The sequence below is a fragment of the Patagioenas fasciata genome, chromosome 2, assembly GCF_037038585.1.
Source record: "Patagioenas fasciata isolate bPatFas1 chromosome 2, bPatFas1.hap1, whole genome shotgun sequence".
Taxonomy (NCBI): domain Eukaryota; kingdom Metazoa; phylum Chordata; class Aves; order Columbiformes; family Columbidae; genus Patagioenas; species Patagioenas fasciata.
Window position 1 is genome coordinate 19,799,842 of NC_092521.1, and position 21,819 is coordinate 19,821,660.

Genomic DNA, 21,819 nt, shown 5'->3' on the forward strand with positions numbered 1-21,819 from the left:
GACGTGTCCGGTCTGCGGGACAGCGCTCAGCACCCAGCATAGGCGCGCCTGGCTGCTCCGCGGCCACCCCATCGGCAGCCTCCTCCGCTCTCCCCCTGCCCTCGCGCGGCCCGCAGCGCGCCGGGCGAAGGCCGCCCTGTGCAGTGGGTGACCGCGACCCGGCACAGCCCGGCCCCAGCGGGGCTTTGATCCAGAGTTTTGTCACTTCAGGGGACTGTGATAAATAAGTGATGGTCTTTAATGTTACCAGAGTGCTGATTATGTGGTTGTAGAGGTATTACTATATGGTTGGGTAGATGCTGAACTGTAAATTTGGAAGCTGCTAAAAAAAGACTCGCTGAAGTAGCTTTTGGTAGGGCGTAGCCTCAGCTGGCAGTTGATCTTGCCAGTATCTGGGTTTGTTCAGCCAGATGCTTCAAAAAATGCTTGTGCATGTTAACTGGCAACGTCTGGGGACAGTATTCATTCACTGCTGATGTGCAGAAAGGGGAAAGAGAAAGATTTTGGGTAATGTAAGACTTTCTACAGTGCTGTGTACATTTCCCATTGCATTTGATCGGCTCCACAGATGAGGTAAAGGGAGGTTCTGCCTCCTCACTGGCAGGCCTAGTCTACTTCTAAGAAGGCACTGAAAAAAAGTCCCTTTATACCACCGAATTCTTTCTGCTCTCTTTAAATAGTTTCCCTTAAAGACTCTGCTCTGCTAGTGGAGCTAATCTACATTTTTATGTTTCCTGACAACTACCACATAAAAATATTTCGGTAATCTCTAGTTGTACGTCACTTTACGTTACGGATCTTCTGCCTTATTTAGCTGACCAACTGGTAGACTTCAGAGAACCATTTGTTTTAGTCACCAGGATACAGCAATAATAATGGAAATAGAGAAATAAGCCAAAGTCTCTGTAAATATCTAACTCACCATGTGACTATGGCTTTTGGGTTTTGGTAAAGTGATTAGGCAGTCAAGTACTGATTATTCAGTCATCTGGGACTGACGTTTAATTGATGTTTAATATTGGTGTTAATTTACATTATTATTATTCTTTCTAAGTGTTTTTATTAAAAGGCAGTGTCCTCATTTGTTTACTTGAGGACACTGAGTTCACATTTAGTTTTAAAATTCTTTAGTCCAGGAAAAATGTATTAAAATTGCTCCCTCTCCATTCTTGCAATCTTTTAATTCCATAAACTGTAAAAGTATTATTTTGAATGTGAAATATCTGTTCTAAAGTTAAATATTTTCATGATACTATATACAAGTTATCCCAGTTATTTCCTCTTTATTCAGCCACATGCTGAAGAAAGCAGTGCCTGGTGTTGCACTTTGGCAGGAAGTAAACCCTTCAGTAAGTACAAGGTGTGCTTGGGATTGGATCTCAAAGGGATTAAAGTGTTCTGTCCTGGCTCCTAGATCCCAGTTTCTTTCAGGTGCCAGCTGGGTGCCTCTGCCTACCTTTAGCTGCAGACAACAGAGCAGCTCCAGCATGTACAGAGACAAGATTGTGAATAGACTTTGCATCCATAAATGTATCTACAGTTATTATACAATATTTAAGAATTTCTGTAACTGCCATTTGGTTGCAGTTGAGCAGCTTTTAGATAGAAAATGTGGATATTGGTGGTTATCTCCATTCAAAATGTGATTATGATCTGTATTGGCTCTAGTCATTATTGCTGACTTTAATAGATAAAACAGGTGCATAAACTAAAGTAGAACATAGTATTAGAGGTGCCAGGAAAAAGGAAATAATTCCCTAGCTTTTTTTTTATGCAGGAAGAAAACTTGTGCTTTGTATTCCTTATAATCTTCATATTCCTCAACTGCAAATTAGGGAGAGAATAATGGGACCTATTCTTTATACAACTTATCTATCACTTCATTACTAAATAGAGAATCTTACTTTCCATTGTGTAGTATGTAGTCATTAAGTAATCTTGTGTGACTTACATGCACAGCTTTTTGTGTGTTTCTTATTCAGGAAAAAAATTTCTCTGCAGTAAATTCGAGTTACTAGAAGGTGGATCCTAGGCATAGTGTTAGCATTTGAATCCAAATCCTCTAAACACTTGAGTATCAGGCATATTGCTTTATAAAAGTAGTTATCTACATGGATACACTCATTTGTGTATGTCTGCATGTGGATGATTTGCATTTAGGGAATAGGAGAGCTAGTGCATAACATGTAAAGATTTGTTGGGGGAAGCATTTAGGAAGGCAAAGGATTTTCCTTCTAGTTCATTTGTGTTTGTTGTTGACTTTTTTTGTTCTTGAGTCGGGGAGAGAATAATGAAGCTGTTCATTGTTTCTTCATACTTCAGCATTTGTTAGAAGAACCTCTGCCTATTGGTAAAATGTGAGTTTATTTTCTTTTGTTCATGCCCTTTGTCAGATCTAATTGTCTCACTTCAGGAATAATTATTCTAAAGCTGGGGAAAGAACTTCGCAGAAAAAAGCCCTTAAATAATTAATCCTCCCTTTTCCCATTTTAAACCAAATCAATTCAGCAAAAAAGGCCTATGTTCAAAGCTCAGAAACTTAAAAACACAACAAATCTTATCTGAGCACCTTCCAGTGGTGCCAAGCCCCATTGGAAGTGTTGAGCTCCCAAAATCTAACTAAAATCGATGCCAGCTTCAGACAAACAAATGAAATGCACATGAAAAAAGTCACAAACAGATTAGTTAGACAGCATTTTTCAGTCCAAATTACAAAAAAAAAAAAGCTAACAAGTTCTGCTTGTGTTCAACTAAAGCAACATTTCTCCTTATTGAAACTGCAGTCCTCAGGATGCATGAAAAGTTTGCCTTGGAAAGTGTTAGAAAACAGCATTTAAGATGCCACTCAGCTTTTCCAGAACAGAGGAGTTAAAAAGCAGAGGACATTTGTACAAGTCAGTGAACTGCTCTGGACTTCACATTTTTGGGAATGCCTGTTTCTTTTGCAAGGGAGCAGAAGTATAAGCATGGAGTATTCACTCTGTTTTTTCTGTCTCAGCTGGAAGAAACTGAGCTGCTGCTGCCAGCTCCAGGGAACACTCATAGGTGACTTCTGCATTTCTGGAAAGTTTGAGTAACTCTCAGCTAAAGTAGCTCTTCCAGAAAGGCATCTTGTATTCAGGAAAGCATTGAAAAATGCAGGATCCACCGTATTTCTTCATAGTTTTTTTCCAGTGAGTAAGCAGCTGTAATTTTACAAATGCCATCTTGTTTTAAATTTGAATTTGTCTGATTTCTATTTCCGTCTACTGCTTTTTGCCTTTCTCTTTTAAAGTGCCGTTTTTTTCCTGTTTTCTCCCTGAAGAGGTTCTGATACATCAAAATCATATTTTCTGTCAATCAGCTTTCTATTCAATAAACTCACACTAGGAGATTTTAAAAGCTTAACCAGCAGTGCTAGCCCTCAATAATTCTTTTTTTTTCTCTTTGGAGTATTTCCCTTTTTTTTTTCAAAATTGCAAGTTGTACATCATGAGTGTCAGTCTCACCGATGTGGTAGACAAACTCAAGATGCATTTTATGTTCATCTCCATATATATTCAAAGATCCCATGGAAGCAGATAGTGAGTTTTGCACTATGGTTTCCAGTGTCATTGCTTTGCAGGGAATTAAGTGTTGCTCTTGCCCTCTACACTATATGTAAGAACTCAACTCTGCACTGGCTTTGTACACAGACAGCCGTCCAACAGAAGAGGCCAGGTTGCTCTGCCCTTGTCGGTATTCACCCACAGGCTGCCAGCTCCAGATTTTATCAGCAGAAACTCAATGCTTTACCTCCTGATCAATGACTGAAAGAACGGATAACCTCTTCCCTAGTAACTCCAACAAACAGAAATCAGCAGCAATTTCTTAGAGGGGAATTTTTTATGATCTACTACTAAATCACTTCACTAGTTATAAGGTAAGCGTAAAGAACATTTTTAAGAATAATACTGTTCAGATGGAAAGCACCATGCTAAATACACTAAAGTGAGATTAGGGCTTTTCTCATTCCAAGCAGAATGGTGATTAACCTATTCATTACCCTAAAGTGATGTAGTATAAATTATTTATGAGGGAAGGAATTTATTTTTCCTCAGTTTGGGCTCCAGTTATTACAAATTTGGCTTTGCAGCCACAGCTGTTTCTTTTAGAAACTGAATAGCTGAGAAAAACAGGCCAAGCAGAACACAATTCCTATTTCAATTGCAAATAATTAGAAATTAAAAGAGTCAGCAGGTAAAAAAGCATTGTATATTCTTCATTGCTGCAGTGAAAACTCAGTCACTAAGTAAGTTGGAGGCAAATTATCAAGGTGCCACAACCACTACAATTGAACATATACATGGCTAGGTAGTGCAGAGCTGTCATCCCAAAGGACCCTCTGGAGAGAACTGAGAAGCAGCCATAATTTTTTAATAGCACTGATGGGTTTATACAGAATTCAGACATACTTGTTCTCAAAGTTATAAAGTTCTTTACTGAAACACTATGGCAGTAAACAAAAATGAAGACGAATAGGAAAAAGAATAGAAAACAAACAAACAAATGAAAAAACTGCAATGGCAAAATTGTAAAGTTCTATCCAAGATGTGAGGGTAAGTTTGATGCCTCAGCAGAACTTCTTGGTGATGTTACTGTTATATAACTTTTGATTGGACTATGTCAATGTGGAGAAGTATTCATGGGAAAAGAATTATCTAACAAATTAGAATCTAAGCAGTTTTAGTTCATTGTGTGCTTTAGACCCCTCAGGGCCTGACTAAGGGAGAGGCTAAGCTTACTGTTCTCTATTGGTCTGTAATTGATGGCAGTAGGACTATTCAATTCACTGTCAAATTGAATTTGGATTAGTGCATGTCCAGAGCTATACCAATTAACTCTAGCTGTTATCTGTCCCATTATTTCAATGCCAATTTACAAACTGATTTTATATTTTACAGACCTGTCTACAAAAAGGCCAAGCTGAATCAGCTACCGGAGTGTATATAGAGAGCTGCCATCTTAAAGAAGTATATGCCCACAGCTGAGGTAATTCACATAAATCCTAAATAATCACTTCTTGGCTCTCTAGTTCTGGGTGCTGTCTGCCTCTGTAAGGAACGGATGTATTTCATGACATTGAAAATGCTGAAATTCTGAAGAAAAGTAGCTAATCCATCTACCTGCCTGTATATGCTACAGGTATGGAATCTTTAACAGCATAGATCATCTTATTTTTTAGTAAGTTAAAAAACAACCACAAAACCACAGACAACTCAACAGGACAGTAACGTTCTGGCTGAATCCTGAATGTTACCAATTGTTTTCAGTACTCAACTGAGCAGAAACTGAGATTGTGCAGAGAACAGTTTGCAAAACAAAGCCACCCTGTGCATCTGAGAATAAAACCTGCAGTTAAAACAAAAATACAAGGTCACCAAAGGGACCTATTTATTCTTCATGAAACCATCTCCCATTGCTGATAGCACCCCAAATCTAACTTCATTCTTAGAAGATCTATCAAGATACTTCTGACCAGTCTGCTCCAGTGTAACTTAGATCTGCACATACTGTCAAACTTGCTTTTTTCTTAGATACTGAATGAAGGCTGCGCTGGTGTGATTAACAGAACTCACCATGGGAACATGTGGGACTGGGCTGTTGGAATCAGAAAGCAGACAGTGTTACCCTGAGACGGGAGCTGCTGGTGTGTGCCTGGGAGGCAGTCACTCCCTTCTCATCCTTCTGGGTCTCTGAATGCTCTTGCATTTCAAGCCAGTCTGGGCAGAACATTACAACTTATTTTTGGAAGTATGTGAAAAAGCCATTTGTCAAGCCTTGAACTTCAGATTGGTCAACAGAACTTCCTGAAAATTCAAGTGGTGTTTGGCCTTTATTCTGTGCCAAGCCTGAGCTGCCTACAGAGAACTACACCACACTTATAGCAACTACACTTAAACTGTCGTGCTTTAGATGGAATCTCAAATGTTTACTAATCATACAAGCCTTCCACAGTTCCATGTATAAATACCTTAAGTCTGGCCCTCTCCCACCACAGTGAAGGAAATCCAAGTGGAAGCCCTGGAGCAAGTTCTTGTGTGCCCATGATACACTGCAGCCATTGATCAAGCAAAGGCTTCTAAAGTCATTTGCCAAATATCAAAGAAAAGCAGCAAAGAGCTCTAAGAACAAAAGTAAGAATATCCAAGACATTTTACAGCCTTGCCTTTACAGCCTTGTATTAAGCACACACTCAGCTAGCATATATGCTGGTAGATTGTGTGAAAAAGTATTCTGTACTCCATCAGTTACTAGCATTGGGTAAATCAAGTCTAGAATGAAAAGCTCAGAACAAATACACATATATGCAATTCAAACAGACCATACTCATTGCAGTCAAACATTCAAGTAACATACTCAATGCAAATAACTTTTTAAAAAACAACATGGACTTAAGTGGAAGAAAGAATTTTCCTGACATTTTCCTCTCTGAAGGCCAAGGAGGCAGCAACAGGGCTATAGAGTGGTGGGGAGAAGCTACTGCCCCCATGTGTGAGGTGTGGGTGCCCTGAGCAGCTCCTGGCAAGAGCTTGCCGCAAGGAGTGGGGAACGAAAAAAATCCATGGGTGTGGGTGTGGCTTTCCAACCAGCTAGTAAAGTACAGTTCCACACCAAATACCAGGTTTGAGAGTATTCTTCTAACTAGTATTGATTTAACTCATTTTTCACAGTAGCCAAGTCACAACAGTAGCTCATTGCTCATTCAGTTTCTGCTTATGCTTCCCCTCCACTTCATTATCTATTAGACACTTTCCTCAAAGTGAAGCTGGCAAAAATTAAGTGTTTGGATTTCAAAGCCCCTTTCCTGAGCCTCTCTATTAATCAGCCTTATTTTTGCAGCTATTCATAGACCTGGTTGATGTTGCAGTTCCAAATACAAGAATTTAAAATATATCATAAGAGACTGTTGGCAAATTATTGTATCACACTTAAATTTCAAAAGGCCTCAAAGATCCACGTAATTAAAAACTACCCATAATATGGGCAAAGCTAGAAAACAGCAGTTGTTGTGGATCAGAACAGTGACTCTTTTCAATTAAATGTGAAGAGAGAACTATTGATGAAAGATATGACTGCCTTGTTTGTAGAATTCAAGCTCTTATGAACTACTCAGTGAATATTTGCAATGCAAGTCCGAGACTTCAAACCACTCTCTCTAGCAGACGAGAGGAATGCCACCAACAGTTTCACATACTCTTAACTTCTTCGTGCTGTTCAGCAACTTAATCAGGGAAAATTAGAAAGAATGTGTTCAGTAACACATGATAACTCATTTTCCAGAGACTTTTTTCCCCTTCTGCATTTCTAGTTAATATACTTTTAAATCACACATCTTTTTTAAAAATGAGCAAGTTTGCACAACTATAAAATAATGTATTATTAAAAACTGGAATAGGTGCCACCGTATTACAATGCACTGACAGAAAAGAGTCTGAGAACCACAAGTCCACTAAATTTTTTATTAAAATAACACCAAGTTTAAGAAATCAATGCAGTGAAGAGAAACTTCAACTCATCATACAAAACAAACAAACCAACCAACCAACCCCAGATTTTCCATCCTTAAGTATGGAAACTGCATTCCAATCCTGACGTGACTGGCATAAAACAGCAACAGAAACACTATCCCAGATGAACATCAAAGTTAGAGACTGGCATGCTGGGCAAGGAAAGTTCTTATTCTTTGTAAGAGTTCTTTCTTTACGCTGTCCGGTACCAAGGCTGAAACACAAATAACAAAACAAAAAGGAAAAAGGACAAAATGGAAAATAATGCTAATTTGAACCTTTTACAACAGCTACTTATTTGTTCTTGAAAGTCTGTTAATACCTAAGTAACTGAAGCTACTTGATTTTCACATAGCACATCTATATTTTTCCCATTTACTGGTAGTTTTTTGCCTGGCCATTGTCAAGAAAATTTGAAATTTGAGGGGAAGGATTATTCAACAGTAAACAGGATATAATCACCACAAACTAGTTGGATTATGCTACTTATTTTCTTCACAAATTTAAGACCAAAAAAGAAATCTCAGCTATCACCTCAGAGTAAGGGTCTTCAGGAAGTTATTTTGAAGGTCTATTTTTATGTAAGATTGAATGGAGTTTCTCCCACTAACACCAAAGCTTATTATAGAGCCCAAGAAGAACTATCTAAAGAAGACTACAGTATTTACATAAGATACTCAATTTTTCTGTATCTGTATGCTATGTTCTTTCCTTTTCCACCTCCCATTACTCTAGTACTGTTAGTTCACATTTTCCTCTCTTAGAACTGGAATTTTAAAAGACCTCTGCTGCAATTTTTCTTGGGACCATTAAGTCAAATAGATCAATACAGACTCATGGCTAAATAATGTAGCCTACAAAAGTGGTGTACATACACACAGCTCATTACAGATTTTGAATGGTTGTTACACAGTACGAATTCACGTTTTATTTGTAGTTAATATCAAGCTATTAACACTTTTCCTTGAATCCAACACAGGCAAATTCATAGTGCTGCTTTCAAAGTACTAAATACAGGTGGATATGTTTATTGATGTACTACCGCATCCATGTTTGCCTTTTCTTACCTCTGCCTTTGGGAGTGATTTCTGCCACCAAATCATCAACGGTAACATGCTCTAATCCTTTTTCTTTAATGACATCTGAGGAAGACCAAGATAGATATTTTAAGTCTTTTAATCCATTTATTAGAAGACAAATCCTGTGCCAATGATTAAGAAACAAAACCTGCATCCATAAGTCATCAGGGAAGGCGAAGTAACTTGTGACCTAAATGTTGGCTATGAAGTCAGTACCTACACTGCACTGCACAGTGGATTTAGTCTCTCATTCATACCATAGGTTTAAAGATGGGAAATTGTCACTACTGATGCATCTTGATCAGTTTATATTTTAAAAACAAGCATAATAAAGTTTAAGCTTATCTGAGCATTACCAGATGTGCGTATTACTGGAGTGTTGCAGCAGCTCACAGGTTGGTCCACTTAACTCTTCTAACACATTATTTACATAGTAGTGAGAAAGAGATACAATTGGAAAAAACTTTGGAACATACAAGAAGGAGAGCACAGGGCGAGTAAATACTTACTGCTCTTCCTAACTGGTTTAAACAAGATCTCTCTATTTATTTCAGCGAAGTTAAAAAGCATATCTGAAAGGAAGGTATACATCTAGAGCAAAATAAAAGCTATGACTAACATATACTGTATGATTAATATATACGAGCATTTAAATGAATTGTCTACTTATAGTTCCCTGAAGACTACTGAAAAATGCAGAAGTCAATGTTGAGAATAAACTTCAAGTCAGCAGCATAAACCTACAATATTTTCATAGAATCATAGAATGTTAGGGATTGGAAGGGACCTCAAAAGACCATCTAGTCCAACCTCCCTGCCGGAGCAGGAACACCTAGATGAGGCTACACAGGAACGTGCCCAGGCGGGTTTTGAATGTCTCCAGAGAAGGAGACTCCACAACCTCCCTGGGCAGCCTGTTCCAGTGTTCTGTCACCCTCACTGAGAAGAAGTTTCTTCTCATATTTAAGTGGAACCTCTTACGTTCCAGTTTGAACCCATTGCCCCTTGTCCTACCATTGTTTGTCACTGAGAAGAGCCTGGCTCCATCCTCGTGACACTCACCCTTTATATATCTGTACACATTAATAAGGTCACCGCTCAGTCTCCTCCAAACTAAAGAGACCCAGCTCTCTCAGTCTTTTCTCATAAGGGGGGTGCTCCACTCCCTTAATCATCTTCGTTGCCCTACTCTGGTTCCCTGTTATTGAACTGAGGGGCCCAGAACTGGATGCAATATTCCAGATGTGGTCTCACCAGGGCAGAGTAGAGAGGAAGGAGAACCTGTCTTGACCTACTAACCACTCCCTTTCTAATACACCCCACGATGCCATTAGCCCTCTTGGCCACAAGGGCACAATGCTGGCTCATGGTCATCCTGTTGTCCACCAGAATCCCCAGGTCTCTCTCCCCTACACTGCTCTCTAATGGATCATTCCCCAATTTATACTGGAACCTGGGGTTGTTCCTGCCCAGATGTCTAAACATTAGACATTAAACATTAAACAGTTTGTCTAAACATTAATGTTTTTAACTATATGCCAGTACATAGCATTGATTGTCCCCAAGACACTAAGTATGTTTTCTGAACTGACATCACATGAACTATTTGTAAACTGTTTTTCTTAGCTGAATTATCTGTAGAAATTAATCATGGACTGCTCAGTTTTTTTGCCCTAATCCACAATGGCAAGATGCTCTAGAACAGGGATGGCAAACTCATTTTCACCAGGGGCCACATCAGTCTCGCAGTTGCCTTCAAAGGGCAGAATGTAATTTTAGGACTGTATAAATGTAGTAGTTTGACACGGCTGTTCTAGAACAAGCTACCAAATTAAAAAAAAAAACAAAACAACACAACAAAATAAACACCCTCCCCCCCCCAAATCCCTCTCTGTCCTTTCTAATGGGTTTATTAAGCCCTCAACAGGGACAACTGAACTTACATTTGCATTTTCAGCAGCTGCAGTTACAGTTCAAAGTACTAAATGTAAACCAAACAATTTTACATAACTTTACTCTAGCAGATTATAAAGTGTATAGATGAGAAGGCAGAAAGCCATTCATTTTGCTATCTGTACTACAGAAATGGGTAATCGCTAGCAGTGGCACCACACAGACAACTGCAAGCATGAATCATTTCAGCCTTCTCTGCAAACCCACCTATGAAAACAATTTAGCACACTCAGCCCTACAAAAAGAAAAATTTTGTAATGGAATATTGAGTTGCCAGACAAAAGAGGCCAAATCAGGATTTTTTTTAATTTGCTTTAAGGAAATTTCATCGTGTGGTAATGTTCTTAGGTGCTTAAACACTGTTTATAACAGTTGCATACAATTTACAAGTCAGTAAATTGTAGTAATGCTAAATACTTTAAATATTGCGGTATTTAGAGGTTCATCTGCTTGTTTTCTCTTTAGAAGATAATCTTATTTTCAAAAATTGTGTTCAGAAGGAGTATGAATGCACTCCTTTCTCTCTCATATGTGGACAACAAAGTTCTATTAAGTTTCTAAGTTGTGTACCACTGTATTGACTCAATTTTCCTTTATCTTTGCTTTTATTTTCTGGGGTAAGTGATCTCTCTCAAAACATAAAGCTGTATCATCATGATTATTTAGGGAATAAATTCCAATACTTTTGTCAGAAGCTTAATAAGTTTCAGATGAGAGAAGAAGTTTCAAGGTATTTTGCCAAGACAGCAAGATGCTTTCTTGCAAGCAAAACCAAGTGCAAGGGATACTTTCCTCTTGCCCAAGTCTCATTTAAATTGACTGTTAGGCAGTAAAGCTTTCACCTGGGACTTTTGTTTGGCTAATACCTCAGTTGATTACAAAGGATATTAGTTATTTGACCACTGTTACCTTTGCAATGCGCCTTCAACTGATCCTTCCAGCCACATTCAATTAATTTGGCTCTCAGCAACTCTTTCAGGCTGTTAAGAAAATACAGAAACTTGTTAGGAACAGCAAACATGCCCGAGCGCTTAAATACGCTTCAGTGTGAAACTTAAGCGTACAATTACTACTCATAGCAGCACTCCCAGACCAGGAGCAGAAAAGGCTGAATGACATGTGAATCCTAACTCAAATGAGCACCAGTTTATGTTTAACATGGACTATGAGGAGGAGCGGGCTCAGGAATTAACTCACGTATTTCTTCAGGCAGCATTGATGCTGCAGCCACAGCAAAGAGGTAGAAACCCTTGAATCACTTTTACTGCCCAAGTCTACCCCGTTAGCAAAGGTATGCTAACTTTCAAAGTTTATAGTATTTCACCTGAAACCAGGCCTTCAAAATAAATAAAACCTTCCCCCACCTTTCTGAGAGGAGGATTCTGTACTACTGTTTTCAACTACAGGTTCCTCTCCCCAGTGACAGAATCACAGAATGTTAGGGATTGGAAGGGACCTAACTTTTTACTCCATTAATTGCGTAAAGGGCAGATGAACTGATAACAAAAAGCAGAGTAACAACACAGGTGAAATTTACTGCTTCTGCATATTTCTTAATACAAGAAATCTGTGTGCTCTGTCTCCGATCACAGTATGGCTCGGATAAAGCTTATTTATAAAACAGCTCTTGACATCCTGTCAAAACTCTGCTTATACTTAAATGATAATAAAACGGTTTCCAGTACTATTTCAAGAAATTGGTTGCTCTGGTGAGCTCTGTGCAATCTCCAAGGCGATGGTGACAACTAGGAAAGCAGTAGAGCACAGACACCTGTCAGTCTACAAAATGTTACACTTAGATACAGGGCTATGCGATGCCCTAGGAACATGACTCCTTCTCATACTGGCCTTGAAAAACTAAGAAAATGGAGTTTTGGTGCATGGTGCTACAAATACAGTGAAATGGCGAGGAGGAAAATGCCATAAGCATGATAGTTATATGTAAATATAATACAAATGGAACAGACTGAAGAGACAACAAAAGGCCAAAAACCAGTTGCCACACTACATTGCCTTTACTGGGATCTCTGCAATAACTTGCACAAGTGCTGTTTTATGTGTTCCACTGTATATTTCCCTAACAGGTGAGCAGATAGAAACGCAAGAAAAACTTAGAAGCAAACAAGGAAGATTTTGTCCCATTCTCTTTCTCAGCAAATAACAAGGTTTAACTGCAACAAGTTGCAGTTAATGATTGCAGTTAAGTTGCAGTTAATGGTAATTTTTATATGAAGCAAAAACTTTCCAACACAAGCCAAAATAAGAAAAAGCTTTAGAGTTCATAAGCCAACCACCCTGTCCTTTGTTTTCCCACCTTTTCAAGTGTAAAACTAAAACTGTTCAAAAGACAACTTTATTATTATTTTTTTAAAATACAGCTTTACATAATGCAGAATACTTTCATACACAGACATTTGAAGAATTTAGGGTTCAAGTTTACTTCACTTTGCGTGCAGGTATAGCTGATGTCTGATAACATGCAAAGCCTCTCACTGGCTCGGGGAGGCAAGCCCACTTACCGCTCTCGCTCTCCTGTTTCTATCAGCTTCTGATTAATGGTTGCTCTCATCTGGGCATCTTTATTCATTTTGGAAATTTAGGTTAACCACAAACCTGCACAGAGCAGAAGAGTTTCGATAAATATCGGCGTCACTAACGCACCAAAGTCATTTGCATAGCTACACGCAGCGTCAGGCCCGTTTGCGCACCCCCGCCGTTCCCGGCCGGCACACCGGTGGGTGCCAGCGCAGGGCCCGACACAGACAGGCACACACTCCAACGCCGGAACGGCTCACCCGCCTGCCCCAGCGCCGGGGGTCGGCAGCTCAGCGGCCGTTTGCGTGGGCCCAGCCCACCCCCACCAGGCGCGGCCTCCCCACAGCCCGACCCTCCCGCCTGGGGCCGCTCCCGCCCACCCAGCGGCTTCCCCGCCGCGGCCGGAGCGAGGGCGCGGAGAAAGGCGCCCACAAGCCCAGGCCCGACCCGGTGCACTCCCGCCTCACCCGCCGCGGCTCTGCCGGTCCCGGGCAGCAGGAGGCGGAGCCGCCTCCCGGACGCATAACCCGCCGCCTGCCCCGCCCTCTCCGCGCAGGTGCGGCCGGGAAGCGCAGTCTGGGGAGGCCCCGCCAGCCCAGAGACTGCGGCTCCCGGCGTGCCCGGGAATCGCGGCCCCGCTCGGGCGTGGACTGCGGCTCCCGGCGTGCCCCGCTGCCGCCGGCGCGGCCCTTCCCGTGGTGCTTCGCGGCGCTTCCGCGCGTCCCTTCAGGGGCCGCCAGGTTGCCGCCGCGTCCCGAAGTTTTCCCGGAGCCGCAGCATGGCGGGCGTCGCTCACTGCTCCCTGCAGGCCAAGCGCCTGCTCTTGGACCCCAAGTTCGAGGGCTACAAGCTGTCCCTGGAGCCGCTGGCCTGCTACCAGCTGGAACTCGACGCGGGTGAGTAGTGGGGTGGGTGCGGCTGCCGGGCCTCCTCCTCACCCTGTGGCCCGGCCGGCCCGCTGGGCAGCAGACAGGGCACCGGCCCTCGGTGTGAACGTGCCCGGAGGTGGTGGAGGCCCGGCTCTCCGTGCCGGAGGCCTACGCGCCTGTTCTCTGTCGGGAAAGACGCGCGTTGGAGAGACGCAGCGCTTCGTCTCGACTTTTCCCCTTATGATTGGGGGTAGTGTTGCCATTGGTGCCCTCCCTCAGCCTCAGGCGGCTTCGTGGTGCACCCCGGTCTCTGTTGTCAGATCGCTGCCTTACAGCTCTGTGAGTCTGAGCTTAAGTTTGCAAATGGGTAAGAAATTCTGTGTGCTAAATCTGGTCTTGGCTTGTGCACACGTGGTGAGGCCAGGTGGGCAGCTGAGGTCATCACAAGTGATGGTGTCTGAAATGAATGCATGTGATTTAGACAACTATATATGAAAATAGCATCTCTGCAAACTTGAGAAAATTAACCACTTTTCCTTCTTACTCTGCCCACAGTTCCAAGGTGGATCTTCAGGCTATTCATTCCACAGTCAGCTTTCTCTGTTAAGCATTAGCATTTGAGGTCCTGGTCTGTTAATGTATGATTTCACTGAGTTCTCAGTTCACTGAGAAGACCATTAACACAAAATCACGTTGGCTATGTGCATACAACATTAGCCATGCCCTCTGAAATTTCTCTGTATTCCAACTTTATTAATTTGTGCAATTTAGGTGTTTCGTAAGGTGGATAATTTGCTTTCTTTTTTTGATAAAGCTGGGACAGTAATACACAATTTGGGTGGGCTGGTCTCTAGCAGTATATATTTACTGAACAATATAGCTGTCTACGGAGTTCTGTGTTGAATACATTGTTTTAGCAGTGGGTCAGAAACGTCTGTTTGCTGTGGTAAATTGTCAGCAGTAAGATAGAAGTTGTGTGTATTGTTCATTGAAAGATGACTGCATGAGATTGAAGGATACTGTATGTGTATCTATGGTAAGACTGGAAAATGTAATGAGTAACATCTTTGTTATGTATTTTGACATTTTTACTGTAAGATTGATTTAAGTGTCACCTTTCAAAAAATAGTCCAAATGTGAGTTACTTGTGTTAGGAGCATAGTACAGCTGGGTCAGATATGGCAACAGGTAGTATAGCAAAGGTGCAGTCTCTTTGTGCTTTATTTGATGTTCCACCTATGGTCAAACCAGCTCTGTGGTTCTTGGATAGTCAATTGTGCACCTATTCTAAGTAGATGAGGATTATAGACTTTCATTAAAATATCTGAATGATGGAATTGCTAATGGAGAGATGGATGTAGTTGGTTCTTGTCCTTTTGGATATTTTATATAATAGTTACAGTAACTTGTGTGACAGAAGGTTGGTGTGTGTACCTGGATTATTTCCACTTCCCGCAGCACAAAGGCAGTGACACATTTTAGTCTAACTTATTTAGCTGTCCTTCTAGATCTAATACCAAGTCCTTTACTCTGTTCTGCATGTGTATGTGTATATATGGATACTGTTCTACTGGAGGGTGGAAAGCTTTTTTGTTGTTCTTATTTTTTAAGATTAGTAACATGAAATATAAACCAAACCAGGCCCTGTGTCTGTCTTCTAGATGTTTTGTTTGTCTATGTTTCAGCCTGCTCTTAGGCTGTACGGCTGTCTTGCTCTCCTTGCTGGTTTTCTTCTACTTACTTCCAGGCAGTTTCCTCACAGTACAGGGATGTTCTGTACCTGAATTTTGTTTTTCCTGGTGTCAGTGGTCTATGTGTGTGTTAGACTGAGGGCATCTGTCCATAACTTAGCTTTTATGTTGTGCAGGAATAATAGCTTGAGTTGCAGAGACCATGGATAGTGTGTAGGCCATAGCTTTTTCAAATTACTGCATGGGAGGATTTAAAATTGGGCGAGAAGGCCAAGGACTTCTGGTTTCCAGCACATTTATGGGCTGATTAAAAGTCTCAAGAACTTGCTAGTTCGTGGGTTGTTAAATTAATATTTGTCACTGAGTGAGGAGTTTTATTTTTGTTTCCTCGAAGTGGGAGTGAGTAAAGTACAATAGCTGAAAAAAATGTCAAATGTTTAGGACTGCTGTCAGCATTACTATTTTCTTATTTTATTCACAACTGTTTGCCAAAATGTGGTAGTAGAATCTGGAAGACTAATGTGAAAAGGCTGTTGATTTTTTTGTTTGTTTTCCAGGAAACTATTTCAGGAGTGATTGTCTCAAATGACCTGGGATTTTGAGTTCTGCCAGTATGGCATTCCAAATTTCATGGCAGTAAGATGAACATGTGAGGTTTAGAGAACTTGAAATACATGACAATAAATAGATATAGGTACTTATTCTTGTGTAGAACTGAATCAACTCAGCTGTAGTTGAAGTATTTATGCACAAGTATTACAAACTTTTGTATTAAACATGAGACTATTAATCATCTTTGTCAGTATTTTTGTCTGTGCTTTTTATATTTATCCTTTGTTAATGAATTTCACTGATAGCTATAAAATAAAATGGTAAAAAAAATTGACTCTTGGAATTAATGCAGGCTTCTACTACTGGAGTGGGCAGATAGCAGCACACGGTGTTGCAGGGCAACTTGTGGTTGTCATGCTCATGTGGACTACAGGGAGCTTCATTTTCTGGTCATCGTTCTAATTTGTCTTTAACTGTTCAGCTGTGGTTGCCAGGAATTTGCTGTGCTCAGATGTGCAGCTGAAGCAGAAACACATTAAAAACATTTATTTGTTTATATATTTATTTGTTTGTTTGGTCTGTGGTAGAGGGGGATTTTCTAGAGAATTTCTTAAATACATGGTCACAGTGAAGACCAATGGTGAAATTCTGATACCTTATGTTCCCTTTTAAATACTCTGATTTGTGTGTTCTTTTATTTCTTTTATTTCTTCCTTACTCCTACCCATTCTGTCCTAGTCTAAACTTTAACAGTAATTTCTTATCTCTCATCCTGGTGACATGTTTTGACTAGTCATGAGTCCCACACTATTATACCTTTAATTTCCAGCTCTTCATCCTAAATTTTGTGTATTTTTCTCCTTATTTTCTTTAGTTTATTTCCATAAAATTTCCAAATGCTTCATTTGCATTTAGCTTTGTAATGCCTTTTATTTCTATTACTGAACCTTTGGGAGTGAGGAAAGAGTATTTTGTTTACTGTCACCTCCTTGTCCCTGATCTGATCTAGACAGAGCCCAAAGCAGTGATTGTGGGGCAAACCCTTGTCTCCAACAAGGAGCATGTCTAATATATGTGACAGTTTTAAAGGAATGAGAATCTTGCTCTTGACTTCCACTGGTCAAGTGTAACTTGATTCCTTTTTCCAGGGGCCTGGAACTTGTTCAAATGTGGGTGTCCCTCATGCCTCTCCTCTCTCCCTTGCCTGTTTGGATGAACCATTGTACATATGATGTGGTGTATGCTTTTAGATACAAGAACATCTGAAAGGCATAGTAAACATTCACTCAAACATGGAGCTCCTGTTGCAAGCCAGAATCTGCAGAGAATGCATTCCTTTGATCACAGGCATTTATGGGTTTTTATTACTTCTCTTGAAAAATGATCTTAATAAATGGCTGCCCTATGTAGCCTGTTCAGACTAGAATGTTTATACTTCAGTGAAAAGTAGTTACCTGTTAGTAATGCTACATGGAAAACATGCATTTGTGTCATTTTATAGAACCAAAGGCACTGATACGTTTCAAACATTTACAGAGATTTCCATTTGCATTTTCCATTTCCATTTGAAAAAATAAATATAGAGAAAAAGTCTTTAGAGTCATGTATGAGATATATTTGTAAACCGTGAGGCACAGCTTTTTCATACGTTTACAGCTGTGGTTTGTAAATACGGCAGTAGAATAAACATACCTTGTACTTTACTCGACAGCAATGAGATGTTGCTGACATTAACAATAAAAATGTATTTGTTAACATTAAAAGAAAAAAGAGCTAATGCAGGGTTAGAAGGATCTTTGAATGCTGATACTAGGAAATAAATTAAGGTAGTCTTTTCCACTAGCAGATAAGTGTATCTGAAATACTAAATTGCTTCCACTGGGTGGCATTGTAAAACAAGGTATTATATATAAGCATATAAAATTGGAGGCCTCAAAATAATACATAGGTATAAATATTTTACATATTTTCTGGTATTATCAAGTTGTTTTGGTGTAATTAGCAAAACAACTGAAATAGTTTGTGGGCGGTGTTTATCACCTTTTTTTCTTTACTTTTTTTTTTCCACTGCTCATGCTTCATAGTGTTTGATGACAGATGTAAAATTTCGTTCTTCATTTAAAGAATAAATCCTTTGACTGTTCTTTATTCAGAGGACTTTTTTTTTTGCCTTGCAGAATAGTATTTATAATAAGATCCAGTAAAGTTAAAGACATCTTACGCATTCTGTTGATTCTTATGAGTCGCTTTGTATTTAGTGCTTTTGCTTTTAAGTAAAGGTGATGCATGTGAAAATCTTTACTTAATTACCTTTGAAATAATTTCGAGTCAAATTACTTTTTTTAAGCATGGAGCTGTAGATAAATACAATTCTAGAAAGTTGCATAATTTTCTTCTTACTAGTCTGAAATAGCCCACTTAACAAGGGTTGTTGGAAGATAATATTGAAAACCGAGATTTAGTTTATACATTCTGTATATTTGCTCTCTTTTCAGGTATGATGGAGCATGAATCAATGTTCCTAGGTTTTAGAAGTGCAGATTTGTTTATCAGAAACTTGAAGGAGACAATGTAACATACTATTGAATAGCTGACATTAACTGCTGCTTGCTAAGTGATCCTAAAAAGCTGAAGCCATGGTCTGACTGAAAACAAACAAACCAAACCAAACACAACAAAGAAAAATGCAACCACACAACAAACAAAAATCAGCAAAAAATCCAAACAAAAAATGCATAACTGTGTAACTATGTGACTGAATAAGGTGATTATCTGATTTAAGTATTTATTCCTTTCCTTTTTTATTAACATATCTTTTTCTGAATTTACTTTTAACTTAGTCTTCATTTCTTCTCTTTTGTCCTTCGTTATTTTGCACTCAGCTTTGTTGGTTTTCTCCTCGTTTTTCCAAGGATCATCAAGAAAACTTGAACCTGGAAGGCTGTAGAAAGGAAGTAATGAACTTCATCCTAGTTTAAAATCGCCTATAAACTGTCTGAGCACATGGTATGTGATAGCAGATGGCATTTGTGCACAGATTTCACTCAATCACAGAATGAGTTTCAATTAATTGAGGATGGAAGAGTTTTTCCAATTACTATTGGCAGAGAGCTATACAGGATACGTTTTGCAAGCACTTGATAATCTTATTTGAAGTGTTTCATGACAGTACAACACACATTTGTTTGATTTTTTTGGTTTAAAATCACCCGCACATTGTATAGTTTCTGACTTATGTTTATGAAGAGTTAATTACATATTGCAATTATGCAAGGGATTTGGATCTGCTATTCCTGACCTCTTATTATTCAGGGCTTATCAGGAATACAGGCTGAAAAACTCAAGGACAGAGAATTCATTAATGTTTTTCCAACTTTTAAAAAGCTTATCGCCTTAGAATCAGCTAATCAATAGTATATTGTTCCAAGAATTTTCTTGAAAGGTTATACATTTGCTTTAGGAAGCTTCTAGTTTGGACTATTTTCATTATTTGTATGTGTTTTAGTTACAGTTCTGACAGTAGCAACATGTCTAGGTGGGTGGGAAGGGAGAAGCGGAGAAAGGAAGCTTTACAAAATAAGACAGTTTTAGGTTTTCTGTGCTAAAAAAGCTTTACATACTTCCACATGTGCATTCTAATTTCAGAAGATCAGTTAATGTAGCTATACAGGAAGTAGATGACTTACTTGGTTTCACAGAAAGTAATTATCCTGGGTTATATTTGGTTTTGTCTTTAATTGTTTACAGAATATTCACATCATCTCTTGTCGTGTTGGGAAAAATATCTCTGTGATAAAGCTTGATTGTACAAGCAGCTTTAAAACACATTTTCACAACACAACTTTGTAATTTACTTTGAAATATTCTAATTAGTTAAAGTAGAAATTGAAATGAGTAGCAGTCTTTCCCATTATGACAGGTATATTTTCTTCTCACTCTTTTGTTGATATTCTAGCTTTATTTTGTAGGGCCATGGCTTGGGGAACAGTAATTTATTAATTACAGAGGTACAGAAATCCCTCCTGTGTGGTGAATACGAATGATGATTCGAGCTGAGTGGAATTAATGCTGTTGGTTTGAAAATATCAACTGTGATTAGGAGACTAATTGCTAATTATATTGTCATTTTGCAAGCATTCTGTGTAGTTCGACTGGATTTTTTAAATTAATCAGATAGTATAATCTTGCATAGTTTCCTATAGCCACTTTTATGTTAAGAACCACTATCTCTAATGGGGTCTAGTGACCATCGGATGGGTGGCACCGTGGTAGCTCTGCAGTGGTGCTGATTGTGCTGCCAAATGAACCACTGTTTGCAGTAACTGGTGTTCTCATGGAGTAGAATAAGCTGCTGCTTCTTCAGTAGGTTTTAAGTAGAGGTAAATAAGAGTGTAAAAAATCTAAGATGAAGACTACTGGAGAGAGTTGTGAAGGGTGCCTGTTACAGGGGTGGATGCAAGTGAAATATACTGGAAATAGCTTTGGTCTGTTTCTGAGCAGAAATGAGAAGACAGTGGAAGCTGGAAAAGTAGCAACTAAACTGTTCGTTCCTATGAGGAGGAGCAGCCTTGAGGTACTTTCCCCCTTACGCTGGGTTTGAAGGCTAATCCTCATGCGCTGACATTTACCCTACAGCTTTTTAGAGGATTTTGCTTGTTGTGTGAAGTTCAAGATAAACTTCCTGTAAGGAGGCCAAGGATCCTGGGATGACTGTGCTGGACAGTGGAGTTCCAGTCTGTCTGAGGCTATTTGTAGAAGGGTGGACTAGACCTCTGCTAATGTCTTTGCTAAAACTTGAGGATTTTCCTGTGTTTTGAGATGCTGGAACTACAGCTGCTTGATCTGTGTGTAGATATGGAATAGGAAGCAAGACCTGCAACTAGTTTAAGCAAAAACTTTGTTAGTCTTAGATAACCCCAGTTGTGATTACTGGTAGCTGAGAGGAGGTTTCCTGTTTGGAAAAATCTTGCTGAAGTGGATGACTGTAAGTAGCATGCTTCTTGCCTTGGAGAAGATACCATTATAGTGAGCAGCCATTCTTTGCAGTCTCTTTGAGTTATAAAAAAGCCTAGTCTGAAATTTTGATGGTATCTTGGACATTTTTCAAGATTTCAACCTCGGTGGGAGTGCTGGGAACCTCTTTTTTGTTGTTGTTGTTGTAATGACCATGTGCTTATTCAGTTTTGTAGAATTTTAATATTTTTGCCTTGCAAGTGTTGATAGCTTGGTTCAGACTTTTATGAAATCCATGTAGTTAGACAGGTATTTCTTTTGGCTGCTTTTTTTTTTTTGAGTCACTGTAGAGCAGTTTATTTTTCCTTACTATGGTACCATGTAAATGTCAGGAATGACTGGTTCTCTTCACCAAGCAGATCTAGAAGTAGGTTTTACATAGTTACTGCATGTGTGTTTCATCTTGTGAGGGTTATTGACGAATTATATCTCAGCACATGTTGCGAAGAGACAGTATAGGCCACAATAAATGGTAATAGTTATTACCTGATCACAGTGAATGACTCTTCAGTGTGAATGACCTACTTTCCAAGTTGACGATGAAATTTTAAACTATTTTGCTTCAAATACACCAGACCTATGTGCTAAGGATGGAAGA

The 21,819-nt window shown here is 39.5% G+C and overlaps 2 protein-coding genes and 1 long non-coding RNA gene across 5 annotated transcripts in view; 2 read left to right on the forward strand and 1 right to left on the reverse strand.

The window, feature by feature from the left end:
- Nucleotides 1–1,376: 1,376 nt before the first annotated feature.
- Nucleotides 1,377–7,335, forward strand: LOC136097950 (uncharacterized). Its single transcript, XR_010650886.2, has 3 exons — nt 1,377–3,901; nt 4,923–5,010; nt 5,556–7,335. It is a non-coding gene; the product is annotated as an uncharacterized lncRNA (long non-coding RNA).
- Nucleotides 7,336–7,467: 132 nt separating this feature from the next.
- On the reverse strand, nt 7,468–13,704 carry ENY2 (ENY2 transcription and export complex 2 subunit). The gene is made up of 5 exons (XM_065830894.2): nt 13,564–13,704; nt 13,081–13,174; nt 11,471–11,541; nt 8,597–8,671; nt 7,468–7,743 (listed from the first exon to the last, which is right to left on the reverse strand). The coding sequence occupies exons 2-5, from the start codon at nt 13,146–13,148 to the stop codon at nt 7,667–7,669; spliced, it is 291 nt and encodes a 96-aa protein (XP_065686966.1). The 5' UTR covers nt 13,149–13,174; nt 13,564–13,704; the 3' UTR covers nt 7,468–7,666.
- A 44-nt stretch (nt 13,705–13,748) lies between these two features.
- Nucleotides 13,749–21,819, forward strand: part of NUDCD1 (NudC domain containing 1) — a 42,920-nt gene continuing 34,849 nt past the window's right edge. For 2 of the 3 annotated variants that reach the window (XM_065830891.2, XM_071803854.1), the window contains exon 1: nt 13,749–13,992. In XM_065830891.2, coding sequence (XP_065686963.1) covers nt 13,875–13,992 — 118 coding nt within the window. In that variant the 5' untranslated portion in view covers nt 13,749–13,874. Of the gene's footprint in view, nt 13,993–18,703; nt 18,973–19,090; nt 19,215–21,819 lie in introns of all 3 variants that reach the window. The other variant, XM_071803855.1, reaches the window with a different exon arrangement.